Source organism: Tursiops truncatus, chromosome 9, assembly GCF_011762595.2.
Source record: "Tursiops truncatus isolate mTurTru1 chromosome 9, mTurTru1.mat.Y, whole genome shotgun sequence".
Taxonomy (NCBI): Eukaryota; Metazoa; Chordata; class Mammalia; order Artiodactyla; family Delphinidae; genus Tursiops; species Tursiops truncatus.
This window is the reverse complement of record NC_047042.1, coordinates 82,441,440-82,468,485: the sequence shown is the minus strand read 5'-3', so window position 1 is coordinate 82,468,485 and position 27,046 is coordinate 82,441,440. Positions and strand designations below refer to the sequence as shown.

At 47.4% G+C, this 27,046-nt stretch overlaps 1 protein-coding gene across 3 annotated transcripts; it reads right to left on the bottom strand.

Moving 5' to 3' along the window:
* Positions 1-7,680: 7,680 nt before the first annotated feature.
* Positions 7,681-26,544, bottom strand: TSPAN33 (tetraspanin 33). 3 transcript variants are annotated; one of them, XM_073809923.1, is made up of 9 exons: positions 26,165-26,540; positions 25,613-25,668; positions 13,823-13,880; positions 13,031-13,158; positions 12,636-12,710; positions 11,409-11,504; positions 9,502-9,630; positions 8,940-9,101; positions 7,681-8,730 (listed from the first exon to the last, which is right to left on the bottom strand). In XM_073809923.1, exons 3-9 carry the CDS (start codon positions 13,869-13,871, stop codon positions 8,629-8,631), a joined length of 741 nt encoding a protein of 246 aa, XP_073666024.1. In that variant the 5' UTR covers positions 13,872-13,880; positions 25,613-25,668; positions 26,165-26,540; the 3' UTR covers positions 7,681-8,628. The 3 variants fall into 3 exon arrangements, with proteins under 3 accessions (XP_073666024.1, XP_019779786.1, XP_019779780.1); XM_019924227.3 differs by lacking the exon at positions 25,613-25,668 and having other exon boundaries at positions 13,031-13,155; positions 26,165-26,544; XM_019924221.3 differs by lacking the exon at positions 25,613-25,668.
* Positions 26,545-27,046: the final 502 nt, after the last annotated feature.

Genomic DNA, 27,046 nt, shown 5'->3' with positions numbered 1-27,046 from the left:
GTTTCCACGCAGGAACTTGTACATCAATGTTCATAGCAGTTTTATCTGTAATAGCTCAAAACTGGAAAACTAACCAAATGTCTTTTAATGGGTGAATGGTTAAACAAACTGTGGTACATCCATACCATGGAACACTAGTCAGCAATAAAGAGGAATGAACTACTGATACACATAACAACTTGGACAGATCTCAAGGGAATTATGCTGAGTGAAAAAAGCCAATCTCAAAGGATATCTACTGCATGATTTCACTTATGTAACATTCATGAAATAACATAATTATAGAGATGGAGAATGAATTAGTGGTTGCCGGGGGTTAGTGATGGTGGGGAGGGATGGGTGTGGTTATGAAGAGGTAACACCAACAACATGTCTTGTGATGATGGCACAATTGAGTATTTTTTGGTAACAGCTTTACTGAGATATAATTCATATATGCAGTTCAGTATCTTGATTGTAGTGATGATTACTCAAGGCTACACATATGATAAAATTACATAGAACTATGCACACATACTCAAATGAGTGCATGTATAACTGGTGAAATCTGAATAAGCTCTGTGGATTGCACTAATGTCAATTCCTTGGTTTTGATATCATACTATAATTGCACGAGATGTCAACATTGGATGAGGTTAGGGAAAATGCATGTGGCTTCCCTGTACATTTCCTTGCAACCTCTTATGAGTCTATAATTATTTCAGAATAAAATCATTTTTTAAAATTGAAGGCATTTTTTGCAATTCCATGATGGTCCAGTGGTAGCACTCTACGCTTTTTTTTTAAGTAGCTTTATTATTTTTTATTTTTCATTTTTGGCTGTGTTGGGTATTCGTTGCTGCTGTGCTGAGCGGGCTTCTCATTGTGGTGGCTTCTCTTGTTGCGGAGCACAGGCCCTAGAGCGCGTGGGCTTCAGTAGTTGCAGCATGCAGGCTCAGTAGTTGTGGTGCACAGGCTTAGCTGCTCCGCGGAACGTGGGATCTTCCCCAGACCAGGGATGGAACTCGTGTCCCCTGCATTGGCAGGAGGATTCTTTCTTTATTACACAGCAGGTTCTTATTAGTTATCTATTTTATACATATTAGTGTATACATGTCAATCCCAATCTCCCAATTCATTCCACCACCCTGCCCCCCACTTTCCCCCCTTGGTGTCCATATGTTTGTTCTCTACACCTGTCTCTATTTCTGCCTTGCAAACCAGTTCATCTGTAGCATTTTTCTAGATTCCACATATATGCGTTAATATACGATATTTGTTTTTCTCTTTCTGACTTACTTCACTCTGTATGACAGTCTCTAGGTCCATCCACATCTCTACAAATGACCCAATTTAGTTCCTTTTTATGGCTGAGTAATATTCCATTGTACATATGTACCAAATCTTCTTCATCCATTCATCTGTTGATGGGCATTTAGGTTGCTTCCATGACCTGGCTATTGTAAATAGTGCTGCAATGAACATTGGTGTGCATGTGTCTATTTGAATTATGGTTTTCTCTGGGTATATGCCCAGTAGTGGGATTGCTGTCAGCAGGCAGATTCTTAACCACTGAGCCACCAGGGAAGTCCCAGGACTCTGCGCTTTCACTGCCAAGGGCCCAGGTTCAATTCTTGGTTGGGGAACTAAGATCCTGCAAGCCACTTGGCTCGGCCAAAAAAAATTGAAAGCATTTTTAACTGTCTCATCCAAAAGAGCACCTCTTCCATCAGTCTCTACCCTCAGAGCCTGCTTTTTCTTCCTAGCCTATACCGCTATCTGACATCATAGTATATGTAATGCATAAGATATAACATATTTTGTATAAATCTGTCTTCTGCAGTAGACTTAAGAAGGCAGGAGCTTGTTGTGTTCTCCATTGTGTGCCCGCTGCTAAAATGGCACCTGGCACATTATCTTTGTTGAGTGAATGCATGCGTTTACCTGCCTTCCTGTAGGTATACATTTTGTTTGTCTAAACACTAATTGGCCCTTACAGCCTCCTGCCAGAAAACACCTTTATCAAGGTATCCACCCCAGACTCTCTATTTAGAGGAATTTCAATTGCCTTTTTCAGTAATAATATTTTAATACATGCAATTCTCTAGTGGGGAAAAAGCATTTGATCCCATTCTGTTCATTCCTTCCCGGCTCCAATCCGGACTTCTGGGAATATATCTTCATTTAGTGTCTTTCTGGGATAGTTAAAGCTTCAGCTATGAGAAGGCAGCTAAATAAAGGTCCTTGAATCTGGACAGAATCGACCCTGTGTTCCTCATAAAAAGCTTCAGGAGATCAAGGCTTCAGACCGAGTTGTTCAAATATGTAAAATGAAGGAATTTTATAGGAAAAAGAAACCATACAAAGAAAGATCATTAAGGTCTCAGCCATCTATCTTGTTACAACTGGTCATAATATATTTTATTGTGCATCTGTGGTAGGCAAAATAATGGGTCCTAAAGATGCCCACATCCTGGGGCTTCCCTGGTGGCGCAGTGGTTAAGAATCCGCCTGCCAATGCCGGGGACACGGGTTCGAGCCCTGGTCTGGGAAGATCCCACATGCCACGGAGCAACCAAGCCGGTGTGCCACAACTACTGAGCCTGCGCTCTGGAGCCCGCGAGCCACAACTACTGAAGCCCGCGTGCCACAGCTACTGAAGCCCACGTGCCTAGAGCCCATGCTCTGCAACAAGAGAAGCCACTGCAATGAGAAGCCCTCGCACCGCAACGAAGAGTAGTCCCCGCTAGCCGCAACTAGAGAAAGCCCGCACACAGTAACGAAGACCCAACGCAGAACAAAACAAACAAACAAAAAGTCCACATCCTAATCCTCAGAACCTGTGAATATGATGCCTCACATGGTAAAAGGGACTTTGCAGATGGATGTGATTAAGGTTAAGGATTTGAGGTGGGGAGATTAGCCTGGATCATGCAGGTGGACCCAATCTATTCACATGGGTTCTTAAAAGCCGAGAACCTTCCCCAGCTGCAGAAAACAAGAGAGAGAGTGTGGTGAGAAGGACTTGATCTGCTGTTTCTGGCTTTGAAGATGGGAGAAGGGAACTTCAAGAAGCTGGAAAAGGCAAGGAAAGAGATCCTCCCTTGGAAATTCCTGAAGAAATGCAGCCCTGCCAGCATCTTGATTTTAGCCTGATGAGACCCATATCAGACTCTGACCTACAGAACTGCATGATAATGAGTGTGCGCTGTTTTATGCACTAAGTTTGTGGTGAGGTGTTATAGTGGCAATAGAAAACTAATATAGCATCTTACTGTGATTATAGCTTTGCTATTAGCTTTGCTTGTAAGCAACAGAAACCAAGTTGAGCTTCCTTAAGCAGACAAAGCAGGCTTTTCTGTAAGCACACAGTGTCTCAGGGAATCCAAGGGAGGACAGCCGTGGAGCTGCAGAAACACTGTAGGACCACAGTGAAAGCTGCTTCCAGGAGTATCCTTCCTCGGCTCCCTTTTCTCTGCCTCTCTGCCCCACCCCCAATGTGTTTCATTCTGCTCTTTCTGTAAATAGACTTTCTCTGCTACTTAGTCCATAAGGTGTAAGAAGCTGAGCCTCAGATTCCTTTTTTCTTCTTTCTCCACCAGACCAGTCAGGCCAGGCTGTGACTAGAATCTCATTTTCAATTCCGAAGCCCCACAGAGGGAACTCCGTTTGGGTTTATGTTAGGGTTACAGTTTAGGTTAGATGCCTGTTATGGGTTGAATTGTGTTCCCCCCAAAAAGATATGTTGAATCCTTAACCCTCCAGTACTTCAGAATGTGGCCTTATTTGGAAATAGGGTGGTTGCAGATATAATTAGTTAAGATGAGGTCATACAGCAGTAGGGTGGGCCCTTATTCCTATATGACTGGTGTCTTCATAAGAAGAAGAAATTGGGACACGGACACAGAGGGAAGATCACTGTGAAGATGGAGGCAAAAGTTGCAGTTACACTGCCACAAGCCAAGGAATGCCTGGGGCTACCAGCAGTTGGAAGAGGCAAGGAAGAATCTTGTCCTAGAGGCCAGAGGGAGCACAGCCCTGCCAACACTTTAATTTCAAACTTCTGGCTTCCAAAACTGTGAGACAGTAAGTTCTGTTTTAAGCTACCCAGTTTGTGGTACAGTTGACTCTTGAACAACATGGGTTTGAACTGCACTGGTCCACTTATACATGGATTTTTTTCAATAAATATGTACTGTAGTTGTACAGTACAGGGTTGGTTGGATCCACAGACGCAGAACTGTGAATACAGAAGGCCAACTGTAAAGTTCTCAGGATTTTCGACTACATGGGGTGTTGGTGCCCCTAACCCCTGCGTTGTTCAAGTGTCAACTATACTTTGTTATAGCAGCCCTAGGATACTAATACAGTGCCCAAGCCTGATCCAGTAAGTGCTGTCCAGGAGACCAGGTCTTATAGTACAAATATGGCTTCTCAAGACTCACTCTTATGGCTTGGCAGTAGGGGGCCAGTTTCCAAAGAAAGAAGAATCCCTGTGAGCTGGGCAGATGCACTGAAAAGCTGTCCACTCTAGTTCTCGACAGCTAGGACACAGATAATATTCTGATTTTCATTTTTGTTGTTCCTTTTGCTTTATAATATCCTTTTACCTTCTGAAATGAACTGCAGTGTATGATGTGAGATATGAATCTGAGTTACTTCTCTTCCATAATGTAATCTATTTGTCCTAACAACTTTTATTAGTGATTCCTTTCATCATTGTGTTGCTTCTTGTTTACTAGTCAGTGAGTAGTGATGATTAAAAACTTTTCTGGAATCACTATGCTATTCCATTCATCTGATTGCTTGACCAGGTCCCTGGCATGGTAGTGAGGACTCTCGAGCTTAACTTCCAACCTCAGTTCTACAGTGTGGTTACCCATCTCTGAGTGTTCTACCTATGGCAATTTGGAATATCTAGTTACTCTTAACTGTTTTGGGGGCGGGGAGTGGGTTTACAAAATGTTCTTGACCTTTTTAGAGTAATGGACCAGAAGAACTCTTCTGGTGGAAGAAGCTGCGCTGTTCCCCTTTTTTGAAATTGGTCCCTGGCCCTGTTAACATATCTGGTCTTTGGGATGAGAATAAGTTAGACAACAGTAAAGGACCCACATATCAAACTTTGTAATAAATATGTACCTGGCACACAGCAAGCACACAATAAATGTTAGGTAATTACTAGAATGAAGGCCAGACAACACCTACGTCAAACTCTTGCCAATATCCAACAACAGTCCATTTCTACATCTCCCCCACCTTTAAGCCATGCACGTAGTGGGAAGGGGATGTGATAGGCTGAATAAGAGCCACCCCAAAATGTCTATGTCCTAATCCCAGAAATTCTGTGTATATACCTTACATTGTAAAAGGAACTTTATAGATATGGTTAAATTAAAAAGAATTTGAAAAAGAACAGATACATGTATATGTATAACTGAATAATTTTGTTGTACACCTGAAACACAATATTGCTAATCAACAATACTCCAATATAAAAAAGTTAAAAATTAAAAAAAAAGAATCTTAAAATGGCAGATAATCTGGATAACCTAGGTGGGCCCAAATTAATCACAAGAGTCCTATAAGAGGGACATAGGAGAGTCAAAGTCAGAGAAGAAGGAGATGTGACCACAGAAGCAGAGGTTGGAGTGATGTGCTTTAAAGATGGAAAAAGGGGCCAGGCACCAAGGAACACAAGTGGCCTCTAGAAGCTGGAAAGTGGATTCTCTAGAGCCCCCAGAAGGAACTTAGCCCTGCTCACACCTTGGTTTTTTGCTCAGTGAGACCCATTTCAGATTTCTGACCTCCAAAATTGTAAAATAACAAATTTGTGTTGAATTAAGCAACCCAGTTTATGGTAATTTGTTACATCAGCAATAGAAAACCAATACAGAGGAAATTAGAATTTCATTGAACATTCTGCAAAATTTGCACTCCTGGACTCAAGTCCTTGTTTAAATTGTAGGGTTTGAGGCCCACAGACCGTAGGGGTACCTTTCTTGCCATGTCATGCCAGACAAATTTTCACCCTCCTTCGGGCCCTTTCTGTCCACTTCTGCTCATCCAGCCTGATCTCCACTGCCGCAAGAATCTTCTTCCATTCACCCACCTTTGAGGCCTAGATTTGATAGCTGTTCTAAGATACTGGTGTTAACCCCACATGCTTGAGACTAGGGTTTTTAAACTGATAGAAATTCAGGGAGCAAATTAAATTGAAACGTGAAATAATGATGAGAAACCTTTAAAAAACTGGGCATTTTCTCTCCCAGCATCAGGCCAAAGAGAAAGAAAGCTAAAAAGACACTGAGAAACGAATCTAGGTAAAAACATTGAACTGCACTATAAGCTCCTGAACATTTAAAGCTCAGGGCCTTTTAAGGCCTGGGACTTGGTGGGAAATTCCCGACTCCTTTTGTATCAATACAAGCCCAGAAGGCTAGATATAGTGAGAGACAGTAGAGACTTAAGTAAAAGTGTAGTTTGGAGTTCAAAAAATCTGGATTTGAATCCTGGTTCTGCAGACTTGCGTTCCTGGTCTTTTCCTCTAAAAGGCCTTAAGCAGCCCCCTACCAGGTAAGCTCCTCAAAATCGGTGAACCGGGAAGGTGCATCACCCCGGCTCCCTAACACCGAGTTCCCGGTCCGCATCACCAAATGAAGGAGCATAAAATGCCACTCTCTGGCACTAAGAAAGCGCGCTTTTTTACTCTTCTCTCCCAGAATAAAAGGCCCTTACTTTAAAAAAAAAAAAATTTATTTTTTCTTTCCGTTCTGTTACTAGCTGGAGCTAAACATTGGCTGAGGCCCCAGGTGGCTGCTGGAAAGGCGCCCTCCCAGGAGCAGAAGGCTTGTTTAGGGGAAACTGGGGGCGGGGAGAGAATTCTAGGCTCTGCCCAGCGCGGTAGGGCTTCTTCCATCTTTCCCCGGCCAGGCCAAGGCCCTAGTCTGAGCTTCCCGACTGCAGAGCTAAGCTAGGTTAGGAGACTTCGGGGACACTCACCGGGGAGTGGGGTCACGCAGCCCTCCCCCTCCTCGCGGGCGGGGTGGGGGAGGCGCGGCCCAGCCGCCGCGGGGGTGGGGACCACACACGGCGCCACGGGGCCCCGCCCCGGCCACGCCCCCCGACGCGCCAGCCGGGTCTCCCTGCTCTCCGCGCTCGCCCGCCCTTCTCCGCGCGAGGAAGCCCTGCGCACGGCTGGAAATTTTTTTCTGGGTCTTCACTAAAGCAAGATGGGCCGTGGTACCCAGCTCTTTCAGATAAAGATGGAGGAGAGGGCTAGAGGGTCTAGACTGTGAGTGAAGAGATGGCCTTCCTCCTCCTCACTCCTCCCCACTCCCTTCCCGGCGAGAGGGCTACACAGTGATTTACAGACGTATCCTTCCCTAACCCATCCGGAAAGTTTTGGGTAGCAAAGTATTTTAGTTCGGAAAAAAAATTAACGTCAGGTTTGGGGATAAAATTATGCCGTTCCCAAATGCGAATGGGGAATCTCTTTATCTAATTTAGACTGGAGGGGGCGGGGTTGTGGGAGGGGAATGGTGCATCTGCTAGAGGGAGCTGGGGTGAGTGGTGGGGCCGGGGAAGTACGGTAGCGTTTAGGAGAGTGTCCAGTCCCCTGTTGGAGGGAGGGCCCACCGGCCGGGCCCTTCTACCCCTCCCTTCCCAGTTGCCAGAATGGAAAATTCATGGAGTCCAGGTTAGCCCAGGTAAACAAACTTTTATTGCCATTTCTGGCTCCCCCAGCCCCAGCAAGATCCCTGCTTACACTGTAGAAATACTGAGCTAGCTCTGGTGCAGAGGAATGGGCGGCGGGGGGGTGTTACCTCTCTTTCTCTGCACACTGCCAAGGTTAAAAAAAAGAAACCCACTTACTGGAGAGCGAGGGCCATACAGGGGTGCAGTTCAAGGGGATGTATGGCTCAGTCCCACCTCTGCTGGCTGCAGAAGATAGAGACCATGGTTCCAGACATTTTTTAAAGGAGGGGAGACGGGGTGAATTTGGCTGCTTGCTGTACCCCTTGCAGTTGCTGCCACGTTTCCATGGAAATGAGGGAGGGGCAGGATGTAGCTCACTCTGACTACCTGGGAGGATGGCAGCACAGGCAGTTAGTAAACACAGGGTCTTCCCCTCCTCCCCAGCACATACGACTGTCCCCAGCCGACCCCCACGCTCATTGCCTGCTCCACTCCCTCCCCTTCTAGAGCTGGTATCATGCCAACCGGACTCCAGGCAGGGCGCACTGGCAACAGCCAGAATGCGAGTATGTGCGGCAAGCTCAGTGGCAGCCTCAGCAGGTCTGTCAGTTGCAGTGCTTCCGTGGAAAGCCTGTTGCCCCCACAACTCTGTGCGACTGCTCTGCTCAAGCATCTCTGCTCAGACAAAACAAGAACAGAAACCCAAATGGTGGAGGGTAGAAAGAATACAAAATAACAATGCTGAGAGCTAGGATGGGGAGAGGAGGCACATCCTTCCCAGACTTGAGCCACCTGTGTACCCTGCCTTCTGGCATCTGGAGTTTGCTTCTTGCCACTGGGCCGTCGCTTGTGGGGCTGGAACCCAAATCTCCATTTGGTGCTGAGAGCTGTAACCACTGCCGTTGGTTGATGAGGCTCGCCTGTTGCCCTAACGAGGAGGTGCAGGATGGATTCTCAATACCATGGGTCAGCCCGGTGCTGCTGGTTGTAGAGCTGTAGTTTGATTTGATCTTTGATCTGACTCACGAGGATCATGGACAGCAGGATTCCCACCAGCTGGGAAAGGTGAGAAGGAATTGGGTCCTCAGCAATGAGTGATGCCCTTGTTTCCTCTGACTCAATCTTCCCAGTGCGGTCGGCACCATCACATCTCCTACCCTTCAGTAACGTTAGTGCCTGACACCCTAGCTGAGCCCCAGGTGCCCTCCCCAAAACAAAGGAGTCTTTACAGAATTGTGGGACCACAGTTTTACAGGGTAAGTTACCTGGGGGATGGCCAGGCCCAGTGCCACACCACCAAGTACGAAGAGGTTGCTGTGTATCCAGTTGACCAGTCTGTCAATACAGCCATTGGTGTAGATGACTTTACTAGCTTCCAAGTAGTCAAGGGCCTGCATACCTTGGCCGCACATGGTGTTGATCACTGCCTGGGAAGAGAGTTGAAAAGCCAAGTGGGACTCCCATTCCAATAACTTTTTCTTAGGGGCCCTAGCTGATGGGCTTCCCACCCTTCCTAAACTCCTAAATTGTTAGAGGATATATGTGGAGGATGCTACGTTGGAAGTTGCTAAATGCAGACTTCCCTTCCTCTGAGACGTCTGAGTCCAGTTCTCCTTGCCTTAGAGACCTGTGCCTTCTGAAACCCCAAGTGGGCTACAGGAGTTCAAGATAACAGAGCCATCAGATTGGAGTGAAGAAAAACATCTGACAGCTGTTCTACAAAACTGACTGGCTAAACCAGGGGATGGAGATTCCCAATAGCAGCTGCCCTAATCAGAAAGTAACTCAGGTCACTGCAGGAGGAAATGAGGCGGGATGTGTGCTCACCTGGTTGGGGGTAGGCAAGCAACAGGAGTAAGGCACAGAGCAGCGCTCACGGCTGGGGTTGTCTTCCGAACAGTTGAAGTACATGTTCAGGGACCAGTCCTTGTAGGAAATCCCTCCACAGCAGCCGAACTGCAACAAAGCCCACCACAGGGGTTACAATTACCACCCCCATCCCCACACTGAGGTGACAAGGGGAACTCTCAGAGCAACCAAAAGTCTATGGCAAGCTTGCACTTGTAAGCTCACGTTGTGTTGAAACACAACCTGGAACCTGGAGCTCAAGCTTCTTAGTGACCTTCCCCTGAAGAAGTTTTCTCTTCTTAATTTCTATCATTTTATATGTCTTGTTATAACTTGCTGTATATATTTTTGTTTCACACACTCAACTATGAGCTCCTTGAGGGCAGTTTCTGGTTTTGCAGTCCTGTATAGCATAGAGCTTCGCAAAAGTATATGTTCCAAAAATACTGGCTGAAATAAAGCATCAGTGCTACAAACATTTGCCTTAATATAGAGGAAGCACAGGAGGAGACTCTTCAATATTGTGGGCCATAATTACACCATGAAAGCAAACAGGATCCAGGTCAAGAGTGTTGCACCAAGCGAAGGGGAACTCAGCTCTGGTCTCAAAAGCACTTTTGTTTCAAATTTAAGTTCTGACTCATAGCAGCATTATTCACAATAGGCAAAAGGTAGAAGTGACCCAAGTGTGCATCAAAAGATAAATGAATCAACCAAGTGCGATATATACATATGATGGAATATTATTCAGCCTTAAAAAGGAAGGCGTTTTGGCACGTCCCACAACATGGATGAATCCTGAAGACATGCTAAGTGAAACAAGCCAGTCGCAAAAGGACAAATACAGTATTCACAGAGACAGAAATTCATAGAGATAGAACATAGAATGGTGGTTGCCAGGAGCTAGGGGGGAGGGGGAAAATGGAGAGTTAGTGTTTAATGGGGTACAGAGTTTCAGTGTGGGAAGAAAGTTTTGGAGATGGACAGTGATGAGGGTTGTACAACAATGTGAATGTACTTAGTGCTACAGATCTGTACACTTTAAGTACACTTAAAAATGGTGAATTTGATATTATGTACATTTTGCCATAATTTTAAAAATCTGACTTTTGAATTGGTAATATTAAAAAATCTGCCCAGTTCCCCCTCCCACTATAAGTAACCACTTATAATGGTTTCCTTCATACCCTTCCAGATTCCTTTTGCAAACGTGAATACATATTCTTTCCTCTCTTTTTTTACACAATTGGTAGATTACTATATATACTGTTCTTTGCCCTTAAAAGTACTTTTTTTTTTTTTTTTTTTTTGCGGTACGCGGGCCTCTCACTGCTGCGGCCCCTCCCGTTGCGGAGCACAGGCTCCGGACGCGCAGGCTCAGCGGCCATGGGTCACGGGCCTAGCTGCTCCGCGGCATGCGGGATCCTCCCAGACCGGGGCACGAACCCACGTCCCCTGCATCGACAGGTAGACGCTCAACCACTGCGCCACCAGGGAAGCCCTAAAAGTACTTTTGTTTGTTTGTTTGTTTGTTTTTGTGGTACGCGGGCCTCTCACTGCCGTGGTCTCTCCCGTTGCAGAGCACAGGCTCCGGACGCGCAGGCTCAGCGGCCATGGCTCACGGGCCCAGCCGCTCCGCGGCATGTGGGATCTTCCCGGACCGGGGCACGAACCCGCGTCCCCTGCATCGGCAGGCGGACTCCCAACCACCGCGCCACCAGGGAAGCCCTTAAAAGTACTTTTAAAGCTACGTGTTTTCTTTTTGCCAGACCCCTTCCCAGAATCCATTACCCGGCAGGTGATGAGGGTGAGGTGTCTCTTGGGATGGCATTAACTTTTGCCCACAGCTTCCTGGACCACTAGATGACCCCCCTCTTAGCCCATACCTTCTTCTGGCCAAAATCAATGAGGTTCTGCAGGTCCAAGTCATCTCGGTAGTGCACAATGGCGTTATTGATGATCTCACTCACCTTCCCCCGCGCCTGCCAGAAACACGAGGAGGGAATCAGAACACAGGACTAACCCCTAACCAGCTCCTCCCTGCAGAAATAGCAATAGACAGTGGTCATCCTTCTTTATTTAAGTCAGCCTCGAAATCAGAACCAAGTCCTAGTGATGGAAGATGGCCAATTCCGAAGCCTGTGCATCTCTGGGCCCTCAGGAACCTGTGGGCAAGAAAAATGCTGGTCCTGCTATTGCCTCTTCTCAGAGCCACATCTCAAGATAATCCAATATTTATCTATCTCTGAATATTATTACACAAAATACTTGTTGACTGATGCAAAGCAGTGAAACTAGTTTGTGTGTGTGTGTATGTGTGTGTGTGTGTGTGTGTGTGTGTGTGTGTCCAGGGGCGGGGGGGGGGGGGGTAAGTATTTAGTAGAAAAGGACTTACTGAGCTGAGGCACTGACCTCTAGTGGACATAAGAGAATTGCATCTCTTTAGACTCTAAACAGATCTGTATCGTATTAGGATTTTACTAAGCCCGAAGGACTAGGACATTCTGAATTAACTCAGTGGCTCTCAAATTCATAGTTCCACCATGGTCTCTTCCTTCCTGCTTCATTACTTTTCTCAAAGTTTCCTATCCATAGTCCTATACTCTGCCCCTGGTAATCATTTGCCCTTTGGGAAAAAAATTCTGGTTCTTAATTAAAAGGGCTGTCACTGAATGGCAGACCACTCCCAGATATGGTAAGAGCTGTTCAAAGTGTTGTTTACTTCCCCCTTTTCTTACTTTCGTTTATCCCAATAAACAATTTTTAAAAGAAACAAAAGGCTCTTCACGTTGTCTGTGGTTCACTTGATAAGTGAATTTTACTCAATCATTTGCCGTTAAAGTTTACAGACTATTTTAACTTTTGGTTCATAGAATTTACCTCCCTGTTGGCCTCTCAGACTGTCAGAGGAAAACACCTTACAATCTTGAAATCCTCTTTAAATATGGCACCTTTAAAGGCCATTCATTCATCCCTAAGGATAATCTTTCAGAGGCCGATGCTTCTCAGGGGAAGGACCACTGTGGTTAATTAGTCAGGCTAAGCGCGGGCAGGAACCTTCCCTTCCTCCCTCTGGTTCACAGCTGAGGAGGCCCCGTGACTCCCAGTGTTACCTTGTCTGAGAAGACGAAGCCCAGGACCCCGGCTGCCAGCTGTAGCAGGAACACGATGGTGAGACAGAGGGAGAACTGTGGGGAGCAGGTGGAAAAAGGAGGCAGTCTGTTACCATGCTGGGCAGTAGTTCTTCCCAGGACCATGGCGAGTACTGGGGGTCCACGGGGCACTTTCTCCTAGGTGCCCCACACACAGGAAAGGCAGCTGCCTCTGGGACGCTGTCCTGGGGGTGGTCACCCTGTGCTGGGTCACCTGGGCTGAGCTCTACAGTGAGGAGTGGACAGCACAGACCTTGGGGGCATTGAGGGACAAGGGAAACTGAAAGGTTTCAGGAATGAGAGGCACGTGAAGGAGAGAGGCCAGGGCATTTCTGGGGGCGCCCCTGACCACTCACCGTCTGCAGGAGGCAGATGTTCTCCCGGAGAGAGCCGATGCAGCCACAGAAGGTGAGCAGGAACATGAGGATGCCCACCACGATCAGCAGGATGGCCGGGTCCACGGCCAGGCAGGCCAGCGCTGCTTCTGGGGGAAGGGGCTGTCTCTCAGTCTGAGTCTGGTGCTGATGGAGGGGGGGGGGTACCAGGGAGGGAGTGGGGTGCCCCCCAAACTGCCCTCCTCCCCTGGTGGGGGATTCTCCAGTGTGGCTGGGGGAAGGTTACAGGAAGCAGTACTGCCCTCCCATGGGGAGAAAACAAAGGGCCCAGAAGGGCTTGTGGCATTTAATTTGAGAAACTAACAAAAAGTAAGAGCCTTTATTCCCAGGCTTAAGAGAGGAGGGACCACTTTCGCTCCAGAAAAGAATTAGAATGGCATTAGGCTCATTGGCTTTGCAGATTCCGTTTCCTGGAGACTTTGTGCAGAGGAATAGGAATGGAGGTTGAGTTACTCCAGAACAGAGCGAAGGAAGGGCTACAGCCCCCGGTTACTCTTTGCACCCGGAAGCCTACCTTCTTCCTTAGACACCTCCTAAGCCTAAAATGCAGGCAGATCTCAGAAGACTCGTGGGAGCTCAGGGAAATCCAGGTGAACTGACTTGGATGGCCTGATGGAGTAAGCCTCTAGGATTTGGCTAGAGGGTGGCTGCCCCCTATAGCTCCATAGCTTATGTGGGAAGGAGGGCTGAAAGACCAGGGCTGAAAGAGGCAGCGAAGAGTCGTGAGGAGATGCACGGGGACCTACAGCTCACCTGCGTGCTTCATCAGCCGAGCGTAGACTCCCACGGCAACCATCACCATGGAAATCACCTGTGGAGACAGGGAAGGAGCCACACTCTGAGGTTTTGGAAATCAGGGAGCCCTGATAGCCGTCAGTAACCTTAAAGCAGAGTAGGAGGAAGACGACTCTTCCTGGACCCAGAAGTGAGCATCTTTTTCCTCCCTGGTGATACTATTGATAGAATCTGTCAGTGCTTTACCTCCATGAAAAGCTTATACCAAGATTATCTCATTTAATCCTCACAACACAGTTATCTTGTGAGGCAGCTATTATCCCCATTTTACAGATGAGGAAATTAAGGCAATGCAAGGTTAAAACAGAATAGCAGTGAAAAACATGAGCTTCGGAGTGAGTTGAACCTGGGTCTGTGCTGGACAACTCTCTGAGCCTCAGTTTCTGTATCTGAAGATGGTAATTTAAAACAACTACATTTAATAAGATTACTGTGAAAATGAAATAAAAGAATGCATGGAAAGCATTTAACACGATGCCTGATAATAAATATTATCTATCATTACTAAGGATTAACTTGTCCAGGGTCACATAGAAACTATGAAGTTCTGAATTTGAATCCAGCTACATCAAAGGGGAGGTCTTAAAGCTGACGCAGGCCTGGGTAGATGCTGCCAGGTCTCTAACCCTCTTGGAGGTCAATATGGTGTCAAATGCAAGAATGAAAGTACAAACCAGTGTGAAAGAATGCGTGGGTGTAAAACAGCAGAACTACCTTGCAAAGGAAACTTTTTAAACCCTGATTCCAGTGTGGAACAGAGAAGTTTAGACCTTTCAAACTTCCTGGCTTCTGTCTCAGAGAACGAACCCATCCAAGACCACCAGCGCTCCCTAAAGGGGCCTTCTCTATGCCCCGCTCTATGCCTCCAGGAGTGCAGGGTGGCCCAGTGTGCACATCCTTCGGTCACCCTTCCTTTGTGCCCAGTTCCCAGGCTGGTGCTAAGAAGCAGCTGGCTATCACCATGGCAATAGCGGGGGCCAAGCTCTGGCTGGAGGGAGTTCTCAGCAGCAGGGACTTGACCAACTCAGTGGTGAAGGAGAGGGCTGGCTGCACTCCACTGTCCGGCAAGACAGAGACCATCTTGGGGCTTTGGTGGGAGAAGGGAATTGAGCACCCATAGCAGGTAACAGGGTCAGACTAGCCCCTCAGTAGAGAGACATTTTCCTTGGGAAACTCTACCAGCTGATGCATTCAGCAGGAAATGGGAAACCCTTGTCTAAAACTGCACCTTTCAGGACTCTTCTCAGCTTGTACAGCCCCTTCTCCTTGGTCCCCAATCATTTGACGCCGCCTCTGACTCGGGGCCAGATGTGTGACGTGCTGGCCCTCACACTCTTTGTCCAGGACAGAGGGAGCTACTTGCAGAAAGAGCTGTGTGAGGGGCTGCAGGTGCCAGCTGGCTTCTTGTCCCACAGCACAGCCAGGCTCAGGGAGCAAGGGGGAGTTGGTGGGAGGCAAGGAAACCACACAACGGAGACCCCGGTTACCCCACGGGCCTGGAAGCACAAGCCCTTTGCCAGAGTGATCAGGCATCTCTGTCTGCCCTTTAAAACTCACCACAGCCAATTACGGTTCTGAATATCACTTTACTGAATCATTAAAAAATATGTATCTGCTCTTTATTTCTGTTGCTCCCAGGCTCCTCACTGTTTTGTCACATGTTAAATTTTCACTAAGGTGTATAACTTTCCACAAAGACGGTCTCTGATTAAATCCTAACACAGCTAAAACAAGAAAGGAAAAGTAAACAGATGCCATGTGTCACAGGGTAACTTCATTCCATGGGTGGGCTTGTAATTATAGCAGTTGCTCTGTCTCTATCTGTGGTAGGTAGAACAGCGTCCTCCCAAAGATGTCCATTCCTAATTCCCAGAACCTGTGAATATGTAACCTTACACGGCCAGAGGGGCTTTGCCAATGTGATTAAGTTAAGGACCTTGCAACTGGGGAGATTATCCCAGTTGGCCCAATATAATCACAAGGGACCTTATAAGGGGGAGGCAGGAGGGTCTGAGTCAGAGGAGGAGATATGTATGACAACAGAAGCAGAGGTTGGAGTATGTGCCGTAAGCTGAAGAACGTGAACAGCCTCTTGGAGAAGGCGAGCAAATAGATTCTTACCTAGCGCCTCCAGAAGGAACCATTCCTGCTGACATCTTGATTTTTGCTCAGTGAGACCTGTTTTGGACTTCTGACCTCCAGAACTATGAGACAACTAATCTGTGTTATGTTAAACCATTCAGTTTGTGGCAGTTTGTTACAGCAGTAATAGGAAACTAATATACTGTCCAAATCCAATTCATCAGCTGTTATGTAGGAGATACTCTGAGGACTGCAAAGATGAGCAAGATGTGGTCCCTGCCCTTAAGGAGGTGTATCTGTTACATGGGAGGGGGCAAGGGCATCTAGGGCCTAATGCAGTGCTTCTTAACCTTGGCTGCCATTAGAATGAGGGGCACGGAGGAGAACCTAAAAACTCCTGATGCCTAGGCTGCACCCCAAACCCAGTATATCAGAATTTCTGGCGTTAGAACCCAGGCAACAGTGTTTCTGAATGCATACCAGGCGATTCCAACATGCAGTCAAGTTCGAGAACCACAAGCCTAAAGCACACTCAGCCGGAGATCTAGAGCTGGTAGGTGCCGGCTATGTGAGAAGCAAGACTAAGACATTAATATTATCATTAATATTTAATATGATCATTAATGATACTGCTCACCTGGAACTGACTAGCTAACTCTAAAATTCTGCATTTCTGTCATGGATCTGCCTCTTTACCCTGCAGTCAGGCTTGCCCTTTCACACTTCTATTCCTGCCCACTTCTCCCACCCTGAATTCCTCAAAGCTGCTGCCATTCCAAAGTTAGTGCCGCTGCTGTTAACAGCATAACATTTTAGAGCTGAGTAGAAGCTTAGAAACGAACTCAGCCACTCACCATTTTTTTTACAGATGAGGCCAAAAGAGGTAAGTGATATTTGACCAAGTGCACGTGGGTGCAATGGCAATATCTGGACTAAACCCCATTTCCAGTCTCAAGTCGGGTACGGTCTACAATATATCAGTCTTGCTACAAAATCTTATGACACCCTACAATATCACCAATGATCTCCTTTCATGATGGGAATGGAGATAAAGACACTTCTCTTCCTAGAATAGCTTTTCATATTCTGGCTAGAAGGAAGCCTTGCTGGAAACTTTCAAAAGCTAGACAGTTTTTAAAATAGCTGAGTCCAGCCAAAGGCATGTTCTTGAAGAGTTGTCAATCAAATTATATAAAATAATTTGCATGCACCAGTATCTTTATCCTTATGTAAGGTGAGTAATCACCTTATAAAGAAAATAGCCATCCCCTGGGCTCCTTGGAGAAATGGCTGATCCTAGGACTGGGGTGGGAAATAGATAAGTCTGGAGCATCTTGTGGTGCCAGAAGGTAAGGAAATGCTCAAAAACAAACAAAACACAAAAACAAAACCCCACATTCGTGTGGCTATGCCAAAGAGACATCAAAATAAAAGAGTATGGAGTTGCTACCCCAAATATAAAATAAATACCCATGAGTCCATACTGATATAAATGACTTAATAAATAAATAAATGGGGGAGAAAAGACAAAACCCCCACGCAGAAGAATCCCAAATATTTTATGGAGGTACTGCACTGTCAAGAAGGTGGCGCATAGTAACTTCCTTCCAAAGAGAACAGTATGGAAAAGGGGGGAAAAGATTAACTTTACAGTGGAGAAGCCTGACTACCTCAGCCAGGTGATCAAGGTCAACGTCAACAGAGGTCATTGATGTATGAGATTACGTGATGAAAATGGGACTTCCCTTCTGTGCTCTTCCTTCCCCAAACCCATAACCCCAGTATAACCATGAGAAAACATCAGGCGAGTTCCAATAGAGGGACATTTTACAAAATGTCTGACCAGTACTCCTGAAAACTATCAAAGTCATCAAAAACAAGGAAATTCTGAGAAACTGCCACAGCCAACAAAAACCTAAGGAGACATGACAACTAAATGAAATTCAATATCCTGGATGGGATCCTGGAACACAAAAAGGGCATTAAGTAAAAATAAGGAAATCTGAATAAAGTACGGACCTGAATGATAATGCCATTAATTGTAACAAATGTATCATACTCATGTAAGATGTTAATAATCAGAGACACTGGATGTGGGATATATGGGAAGTCGCTGTACCATCTTCTCAAAAGTTTATGCAAAACTAACACTGTTCTAAGAAATGAAATCTATTTAAAAAATAGTCACCCTCAATTTGTTAGTCTTGTAAATCCACACTTTTTAATATCACATTTTCTTAAACTGGGATTCACTTGCATGCAATTTTACAACCTTTAATCAGGGTGATTTCTGCTTATACCAAAACATATGGCAGTGGATCTTAAAACTGTTCAGATGACAAGGCACTAACAGTGCTCTGCTGGTGTACTCTATACGATCTTGACCTATCAGATTCTTTTTGAAGCTTTAATATGCGACTACTACTATCTAATTTACAGTCATATTTAACTTTCCCCAATTATCCCAATAATGTCCTTTATAACTGGTTTTATTTCCCCTTTTTTCTGGTTCAGGATCCAGTCAAGGATCATGCATTTAGTGATCAAGTCTCCTTTAGCCTGGAACAGTTTCACAGCTTTTTTTCTTTTCTTTGTTTTTGGTTTTTCAAGACACCAACTTTTAAAAACTCGTGGTAAAATACATATACCACAAAATTACCCATTTTAAAGTGTACAGTTCAGTGGCCTTAAGTATATGCATATCGCTATGCAACCACCACCACTATCAGGTTCTAGGACATTTTCATCACCCCAAATATAAACGCTGTACCCATTAAATGGTCACTCCCATTCCCTCCACTCCTCCAGGCCCTGGCAACCGCTTTGTCTCTATGGTTTTGCCTATTCTGCACATTTTCTATAAATGGAATACATAATATGTGGCTCTTTGTGTCTGCCTTCTTTCACTTAGCATAATGTTTTCAAGATTCATCCATGTGGTAGCATGTAAGAGTACTTCAATACCTTTTATGGCCTAATAATATCCCATGGTATGGAGAGAACCCAATTTGTTTATCCATTCATCCACTGATGGACATTTGGGTTGCTTCCACCTTTTGGCTGTTGTGAATAGTGTTGCTATGAATATCCATGTACAAGTTTTTGTTTGAATACCTGTTTTCAGTTCACTTGGGTATAGACCCAGGAGTGGAACTGCCAGGTCATATGGTAATTCTATGTTTAATTTTTTAAGGAGCTGCCAAACTGTTTTCACAGCAGCTGCACCATTCCACATTCCCACCAGCAATGTACGGGGTTCCAATTTCTCCATATCCTTGCCAACACATGTTCTGATACTTTTTCTTTTGACACTGAAATTTTTTTTGGTAAGTCCAGGCCAGTTGTTTGGCTTAATGTCCCTCAATTTGCATGTCAGATTGTTTCTTCCCAATTAGATTCAGACGACTTTTTTTTTTTTTTTTTTTTTTTGCGGTACGCGGGCTTCTCACTGCTGTGCCCTCTCCCGTTGCGGAGCACAGGCTCCGGACGCACACGCCCAGCGGCCATAGCTCATGGGCCCAGCCGCTCCGTGGCATGCGGGATCTTCCTGGACCAGGGCACGAACCCGTGTCCCCTGCATCGGCAGGCGGACTCTCAACCACTGCGCCACCAGGGAAGCCCCAGACGACATATTTTTGACAGGAATATTACACAGATAATGTGTCCTTCTCAATGTGTCATGTGAGGAAGCATGACATACTAATTTCTATCACAGAAATAAGGAACAATTTTACTAACAGATGATTCAGCTGTTAGACGTATGTCTCTGCATCTCATAAAATAATATGGCGATACTCTAAATAGTTTCCTAGTTTTCCATAATGTTTGTTGCTACTTGTCCTCTTCCCTTTGCCTTCTGCTTGCACTTGGTGGCAGATAAGCAGCTGTTGTCTTGGAGAGAAGATGGGAGAAAACAGAAAATGGAGAAAAGTCTTTCCGTTATCTTGACTTTTTTTTTCTGTAAATCAGGAAAAGACAGTTATGATTTGATGTGAGGAAAACCCTTATTCTAGCCCCTAGGACACTACTTCACAGCCATCAATACTAAGAGATAAGTGGTTATAGGGCCCCAAGTTGAGGTCCTGAACAAGAGCTCTTCTCCTGGCTCTAATGCTCAAATGCCGAAAATTACAGGCAAATTAGCTCTTGGAATCCATTTCCACTGGATTGTACCTTAAGACCAATGCGGTGTGAAAAGCTCTGAGGAGTGGACCTAGGGAAGGTCCTTAAAGACAACAGTGGAGTCTCTGTTCCTATTATATATAGGAAACTTCTTTGTAAACTATAAAATATAAAGATGCCACTAATTGTCATCTCCCTCTGGCTAACAGTAGGAATGTGAGCAAGGGTGTTCAAGGCTGAAGGAAGTCAGGCTCAGGGTTGGCCCTTACCTAGACTCAATCCCCACCTAGTTGCCCCTCGTCAGGAGGAGCACTCATCCTAGCTGTCCAAGTCCATCCCCAAAAGGTGAATTGGCTCTAGGAGCCAATTCTAACAACGATGTAACAGCTACCTTTTGTGGAGTGCTAAGGGCCAGGCACTGGACTAACCACTGTATGTATACTGTGACCACAACCCCAAGAGGGTGTTAGGATCTCCACTTTATAGAACTGATGTTGGGCGAATGCACTCAGTGAGTGAGTGGCTAAAGAGGGACTGGAATGTAGGTCCACATGGCTCCAGAGCCTTACGACCTCGGCCACATGGCTGCCTCCCTCTCTGTCTCCTACCAGGACATGTGTATTCACTTCCAGGCATCATGTGAGGTGGGAAGGAGTTGCCTGCAGTTATCTTGGGTGAGCAGTGGGTAATCTCCAGACTGGGCGGGGCTCAGGCAGGGGTAAGTAAAACGGCATCAGGAAGGCCCTGCAGGACCCAGAGGGAAGTCCCTGGAACGGCTCCTGAAAGGGGCAGAGGGGGCATCACCACCCAGGGCCCGCCAGCCACCGAGAGAAAGCCCGGCCTGTCCGCCTTCCACATTCTAAAGTCCAGTCTGCATGAACTGGGTGGATCTGTCTCAGAGTCCTTCCTCACCTCTTCTTTGGAATAAATCTTTTTCCTGTTCTTTTGAAGGTGGCGGTGGGGGACAGCTGAGAGTAGAGTGATTCCCTGCATGGGAATCAAAACACTGTCCCTTCCCAGAGGGACACTGGGAGGGAGGGGTCTGTACCTCCAGCTTCTCAGTCCTTTCTATCCTTATTTCTGGATGAAGTCAAAGAAATCACATCCTGTAGGGCCTCCTCTCTCACTGCCCAGGATCTGCACACACTGGTCCTACAGTGGTCATCCTGGCACCACCATTGTTCCTGGGTTTCTGAAGTGGCAACTATCTGTCTGAAACTGGTTCTTGGCTTTCTCCCTCTGGATAGGATGGAATTGTCCTGCTGGAGTAGAGGAGTCCACAGGGCTCTTTCCTCTCCAATGTCTGGGCCAACCCTTTAGCTCCTTCCTTAGGCCATGGCTGGTTTTGGTTTTCCAAGGGTATAAACGAGGAAGGAAAGTTCACAAGTGCTCAAAATAGTATAAACACGCAAACTCACAGCCTGGAGTTACCAGCCTGACACACAGCCTGCTATCGAGACTCTAAGAGATGCTTTTCTTTTATTCTTTTTAAAGGCTGCTTGAAGTTTATGATTTCCTACTTGGTACAAGGCAAACAGAGCTATCTGAGGAGTTAAGAAGGCATGCATGTGACTTGACAGCAAAGTGTGTGGTTCTTGTCTTCATTCTTGGTATCGTTGTTGTTGTTGTTTTTATAAAAATAATGTGATAGGAAAAAAAAAAAATAATGTGATAGGGACTTCCCTGGTGGCGCAGTGGTTAAGAATCCGGCTGCCAATGAAGGGTACACAGGTTCAAGCCCTGGTCTGGGAAGATCCCACATGCCGCGGACCAACTAAGCCCGTGCGCCACAGCTACTGAGCCTGCGCTCCAGAGCCCGCAAGTCACAACTACTGAGCCCGTGAGCCACAACTACTGAAGTCCGCACGCCTAGAGCCCATGCGCCACAACAAGAGAAGCCACCGCAATGAGAAGCCTACGCACCGCAACAAAGAGTAGCCCCCACTCGCTGCAACTAGAGAAAGCCCGCATGCAGCAACAAAGACCCAATGCAGCCAAAAATAAATAAATAAATTTATATATTAAAAAAATAATACTGTTATAATTCATTTATTGCAGGCTGGTTAGTCTATAGGGAAAGGAGGGGAAAAATGGGGGAGGAAATGGGCTCTGCTTCCTAGCATATTTAAGTAGTTGTGTGTGTGTGTGTGTGTGTGTGTGTGTGTGTGTGTGTGTGTGTGTGGTGGGGGGATGGGGGCATAAGGGACCCTGTCACTCAGGAGGGGCTTTTGCCAGGCTTGATGCCTGATCATTTCCTCATGGCTTCTGAGCCAGGTTACAACAGATAGTGCTGCAGGTGGTTTGGGGCATCCTGAGTGCCCTGGGGACTCCAATACAGCGGTCCTAGGCAGGAAAGTGAATCTGTCGACGAAGATACCTCACCAGAGGCCTGGATCCCCCTAGGGAAGACCTGGAAGGGGGTCCACGTGTGCTGTGTGTGGTAATTAGGCCCTGAGGAAGATGCTGGAGGGGATGGCTGCCACGTTTTCTGACCTGGCTTGAGGGAGGGGTGCCAGGCCCACTGAAGGAAAAAACACAGGACAATACTCCAACCAAGAATGCTGGAGGACTTAACGCTGTGCTGCATCCTGAAAGGCTAGTGTCCGTGAGAGAGGGAGGAAGGGCATCATGCCTCCACCCTGTAGGCTCTGCTCTCTCATTCCCCACTCAATAAACATTCAATAAGTATCCACTCTCTGCCAAACACAGCTGGGCACTGAGAATCCAGAAGTGAATAAGGCAGTCTCTACCCTCGGGAGCCTGAAGTCTAGAGGGGGAGAAAAACAGAAACACATAATTGCAGCACAGGTAAAGAAAGATCTGACAAGCAAAATATGTACGAGGCGCCATGGGAGCCCTGAGGCATCGCCACTAAGGAAGCCTCAGCTGAGACACAGGGGCAGGAGATCTGAGCTTCTGGGCTTTGCCTGACTCAAAAGCCACTCCAACTGCTGCCCTGGGTGGGAAAAGGATCAGTAAGGAAGGAGATGGTTGCTGTAGGCAGCACTGATAATGTTCCTGCCAACATATGCCCAGAATGATAAAGCATGTACCAGACCACTCTCTTCCCTCTGCACAGAGCTGTCCAATACAGGGAGGTAAAGAAAGTCAGCGACTTCTTAACTGAAAGACTAAAATACAACTTTTGTGATCTTGAGGCAACTCTCCAAGCCACAGGATCCTAACAATCAGTAACCCAGCAGCACAATTCTGGGGAGAAAATCAGAACTCCTGGGCAAAAGGGGAAGTGAGATTTGAAACATGAACAGGTGGAATAGGTCCTGGTCCCAAAGGAGCCAGGAGCTTTCTGAGTCAGACACCAAATGCCCCAAGGATCAGGGCTCCAAGAGAAGTAGCAGGGATAGCCACTGCCACCACGGAGTATGAGCCCGACAATGCTGGCTACCATCCCAAGGTGATCCAGGCCCAGACACGAACACCATCCATACACAGCTCCCCAGCACCTGGCCGGAATACGCACTCTGTCTGGAAAAGGAGTGGGCTGACAGTCCCAGCCATGGCACTCAGGTGCCTCCTGAGTAGAAGAGGGGAATTTGACTGGGATGGTGGAAGCCTGCAAAAAAACCCCACACTAACCAGTCCCTAAAGGGGGGATGGGAAGACAAATGACCCCTGGTCTGGGCAAGCAGCTCTTCATCTCCAGCTGGCCTTGTGTGGAATGAACTCTGCGGCTCTGGACCTGGGGGAGAAGTGGCACTCAGTAATGCCGAAAGAGTATTGTCCCCTGGGAAGGTCAATGTCCCAAGGATACCGGGGCACAAAAAAGATGCATCCTTAGATCTAGCGTCAGCTCTTGAAGAAAGAAAACAGTCCCCAAAGTGATGCATCCATCTTTAAACAGTTCACAGAGGCAGAAAAAAATGTCTCCTTTAGAGGAGAAAGCTTAAGGACAGAGAGACAGATATATTGGCTTGGGGTCACACAGTAAGCGGGTGCCAGAAAGAAGCTGGGCCTCTTGTCCTTCAGTGTGCCATTTCTAGCGCCAATGACTTCTTATGAGTCTAAAGTAGGGCCAAGAAGGGGCTCTCCTCTAAACTGGGATGGTGCCAGCTTGGTTAGCCAGGTCCTCTGACCTTGAATGAAGCATTTGTACCAAGATAAATGGGTCTGTGGAGCCAAACTCTCTCCCTTCCTGCGACCTCCCAAAGTCATTCATCTGGCAAAAGGCCGGTGGGGTAGAGTGGGGAAGTCCAGGAAAATTACTGAGAACACAAGTGTAACAGATGCGCCCAGCTGTTGTAGCTGGGGAGCACAGATAAGGGTGCTCCTTAGAAGGCTCCAAAGAAGACGCATGCAAAGCCTTGGTTGATAGAGGAAGTTAGAGTGAGGACCTGAGGCCCCTGGGATGCGGTGCTGGCTCTGAGCATGGCGTGCATTGGCCTGGGACACTCAGTGAGCATGTAAGAGGGTTCTCAGGAACTTGCTTTTAGGTGGGGGGTTCCCCTTAGGACATCCCCCAGCCTGGCAGAGTGGTGATGAGATTTTCTTCCGTCTCGCCTGACCTCCAGCTGAAACAGAACCTACACCATGGAACTTGTGTTGACTAGTTAACTACTAATACTGCTAACATTCCAGCCACCGTAGCAGCCATCTGGGCCAAGGACTGCCCCTAGAGGCACTGTGGTTCAGTAGAAAATATCACCAGATCAAGCCCACTAACCAGCTGTTGAGCCAGGAGAAAACAACATCTCTATGCTTTGGCTTTCTCATATATAAGATGCGAGTACTGGACAAGATGTCTTCCAATTTTTTTTTCCAGTTCTAAAACTGAGAATTTGTTAGGAGTTCAAACTTCATTTCTCCCAGTACAATGGCTGAGAATGAGCTGTCATCACCACCCTCTGGGATTTCTCTCATTTTTCCCAACGGGCTAGCACTTATGTACTTTGTGTCTGTTCACACCACGGCCCCTGTGGAACCTTTCCAGCAACTGGCTTAGCTGCCTAGTCTGCTCCCTCTCCTAGGAAACGTATTTTAGACTCCTCCCTCCTGCAAGTCTGAACTTTAGGTCTCAGGCAGAGGTGGGCAAGCATAACGGGCTCTTCGAGCAGCAGCTCTCGTGTAGTTGGTGCTGGAAGAGAAATTGGGGAAAGGGGGTGGATCTCCCAATGTTCACAAACCCAGAGAGGCTCAGGGACTCTCTAGACCTGAAACAGGATTGAGCTAGCATTTCATGATCTGGTCCAGCTGCATTCTCAGCTCCAGCAGAGTATTTCTGGCATCGTTGATCATGTTGGATTTTTATGGAGGAGGAGACTAAGGTCTACAGGGGTGAACATATTGCCCAGGTTAGTCAAGTCAACAATTAATGGCAGAGTGGGGATGAGAATCTAGGCAGCCCCGGTCCAATATTTTTTCTATTTTTCCAGCCCCAAGCAGAAGATTCTGAAAGGACCCCTGGACTTCCAGCCCAACATAGGGTCTATTTAAAGAAGCTGAAGACTGTCAAACTCCCGGGGATGGAGCCTGGTCCTGAGAAAGGTGGGGCAAAGTTTGGGACAGTTCTGGGAAAGACATCCACACCTGGAGGCTCTTCCTGTCCTTTCTCAGCCTTTGGAGGGAGGAAGGGCAGCAGAGGCCTGCAAAAGGAAGAGATGAAAGCCCCTTAACTCATTCTCTCTGAGGTAAGGGAGAGGGAAGGTTTGGGTTTCCCTCCTTCCTCTTTCTTCTTTGCCAGCAGGGCCACAGCCCCCAGGCCTGAAAAATCCCCTAATCATGAGTGTGTCAGTGGGTCTGCCTTGGACCAACAGGAAAACCCGCTCCTGACGCTCAAAACCACCTTTTTGACCTGACACAGACCCTCATCCGATGCTGAGAGAATACCCAGAAGTCTGCACTGAATCCCCTGCATATCCCCCACCCCAACACGCTCTGCAGACAAGGAGCCACTGTGGTGTCTCTGCCTAGGATAAATTACCCCAAAGTACGGTCTTCTCAGAAAACTCGGCAGTGCCGCTCACCACGTTCGCCTTCAACCGGGCATCCGGGGACGACCTCTGCTCAGCGCGGGCAGCCCACTCAACCCTCCAGGGGGTGCCCTGCAGCCCAGGTGCCCCCACGACCCCCAAGCCTCACCCAGAAGAGCATGTTGAAGAAGAAGAGCAGGTATTTCACCAGCGGACTGACGAAGGAGAAGTCCTCCCCGTAGGCGGCCGGCGCCCCGGGTCTCCGGGCCATGGTCCAGCCGCCGCCGCCCCCGGGGGCCTATCTCCCCGCCACGGCCGGCCCACCTGAGCGCTCCGCGCCCGGAGGCATGAGCCGTGCTACGGCCGGAGCCCGAGCGGCGGGGGAACCGCGCTGCGGCGGGAGGTGCCCGCGCCGTGCCTCCGGGAGAAGCGCGGGCAGGGAAACGGCGCCGCTACTGGAGCCGCCGGGAGTCGCGGGAGCTGCCGCGCGCAGCGTGAACGGCAGAGACTCCGCTGTGGCTGGAGGACTAGCCCGGCCCGCCTGGCTCCCAGGAAACCGGGCCCGCCCTCGACCTCCCATTGGCTCGTCTGCCGAAGCCTGATTTCTTATTAGTCGGTCTCTGATGTCACTAAGTATCCAACCATCCCACTTTTCCAAGAGGCGGGGGAGACACCTGTTCTGTGAGGCACAACTTGTTAAAGGGTCAGCGGTTCTACCTCCTCCCCCGAGAAGGAAAGCATCCAGGCTGCAGCTACTCAAGGGAAAAAGGATGAGGAGGAACGCACACTGCATCACGCACCCACGTCCTCTACCCAGTTGCTGTGCACGTATGCAAACACACATACATTAACATCAACAAGTACGTACCCTGTATGTTGAGCAATGCGCTGAAAGCTGTGGGAATGCAAGAGAATAGACATATCCCTGGGTGTGTGTGTGTGGGGGGGGGGAATGACAATAAAATCAGAGAGATAAAACTAACCTACACATAACAATTGAGAATATTTGAGTAGCTGCAATCCTGTTTAGCAACTATATATTTTAAATGCT

Coding starts and splice junctions, on each gene's coding strand:
- TSPAN33 (XM_019924221.3), bottom strand. CDS start 26,266: ATGGCCCGGAGACCCGGGGCGCCGGCCGCCTACGGGGAGGACTTCTCC. Junction 11,505..12,635: donor GCTTCGTCTTCTCAGACAAG/GTAACACTGGGA, acceptor TGTTTCTGGCAG/GCGCGGGGGAAGGTGAGTGA. Junction 9,631..11,408: donor TTGATTTTGGCCAGAAGAAG/GTATGGGCTAAG, acceptor GCTTTGTTGCAG/TTCGGCTGCTGTGGAGGGAT.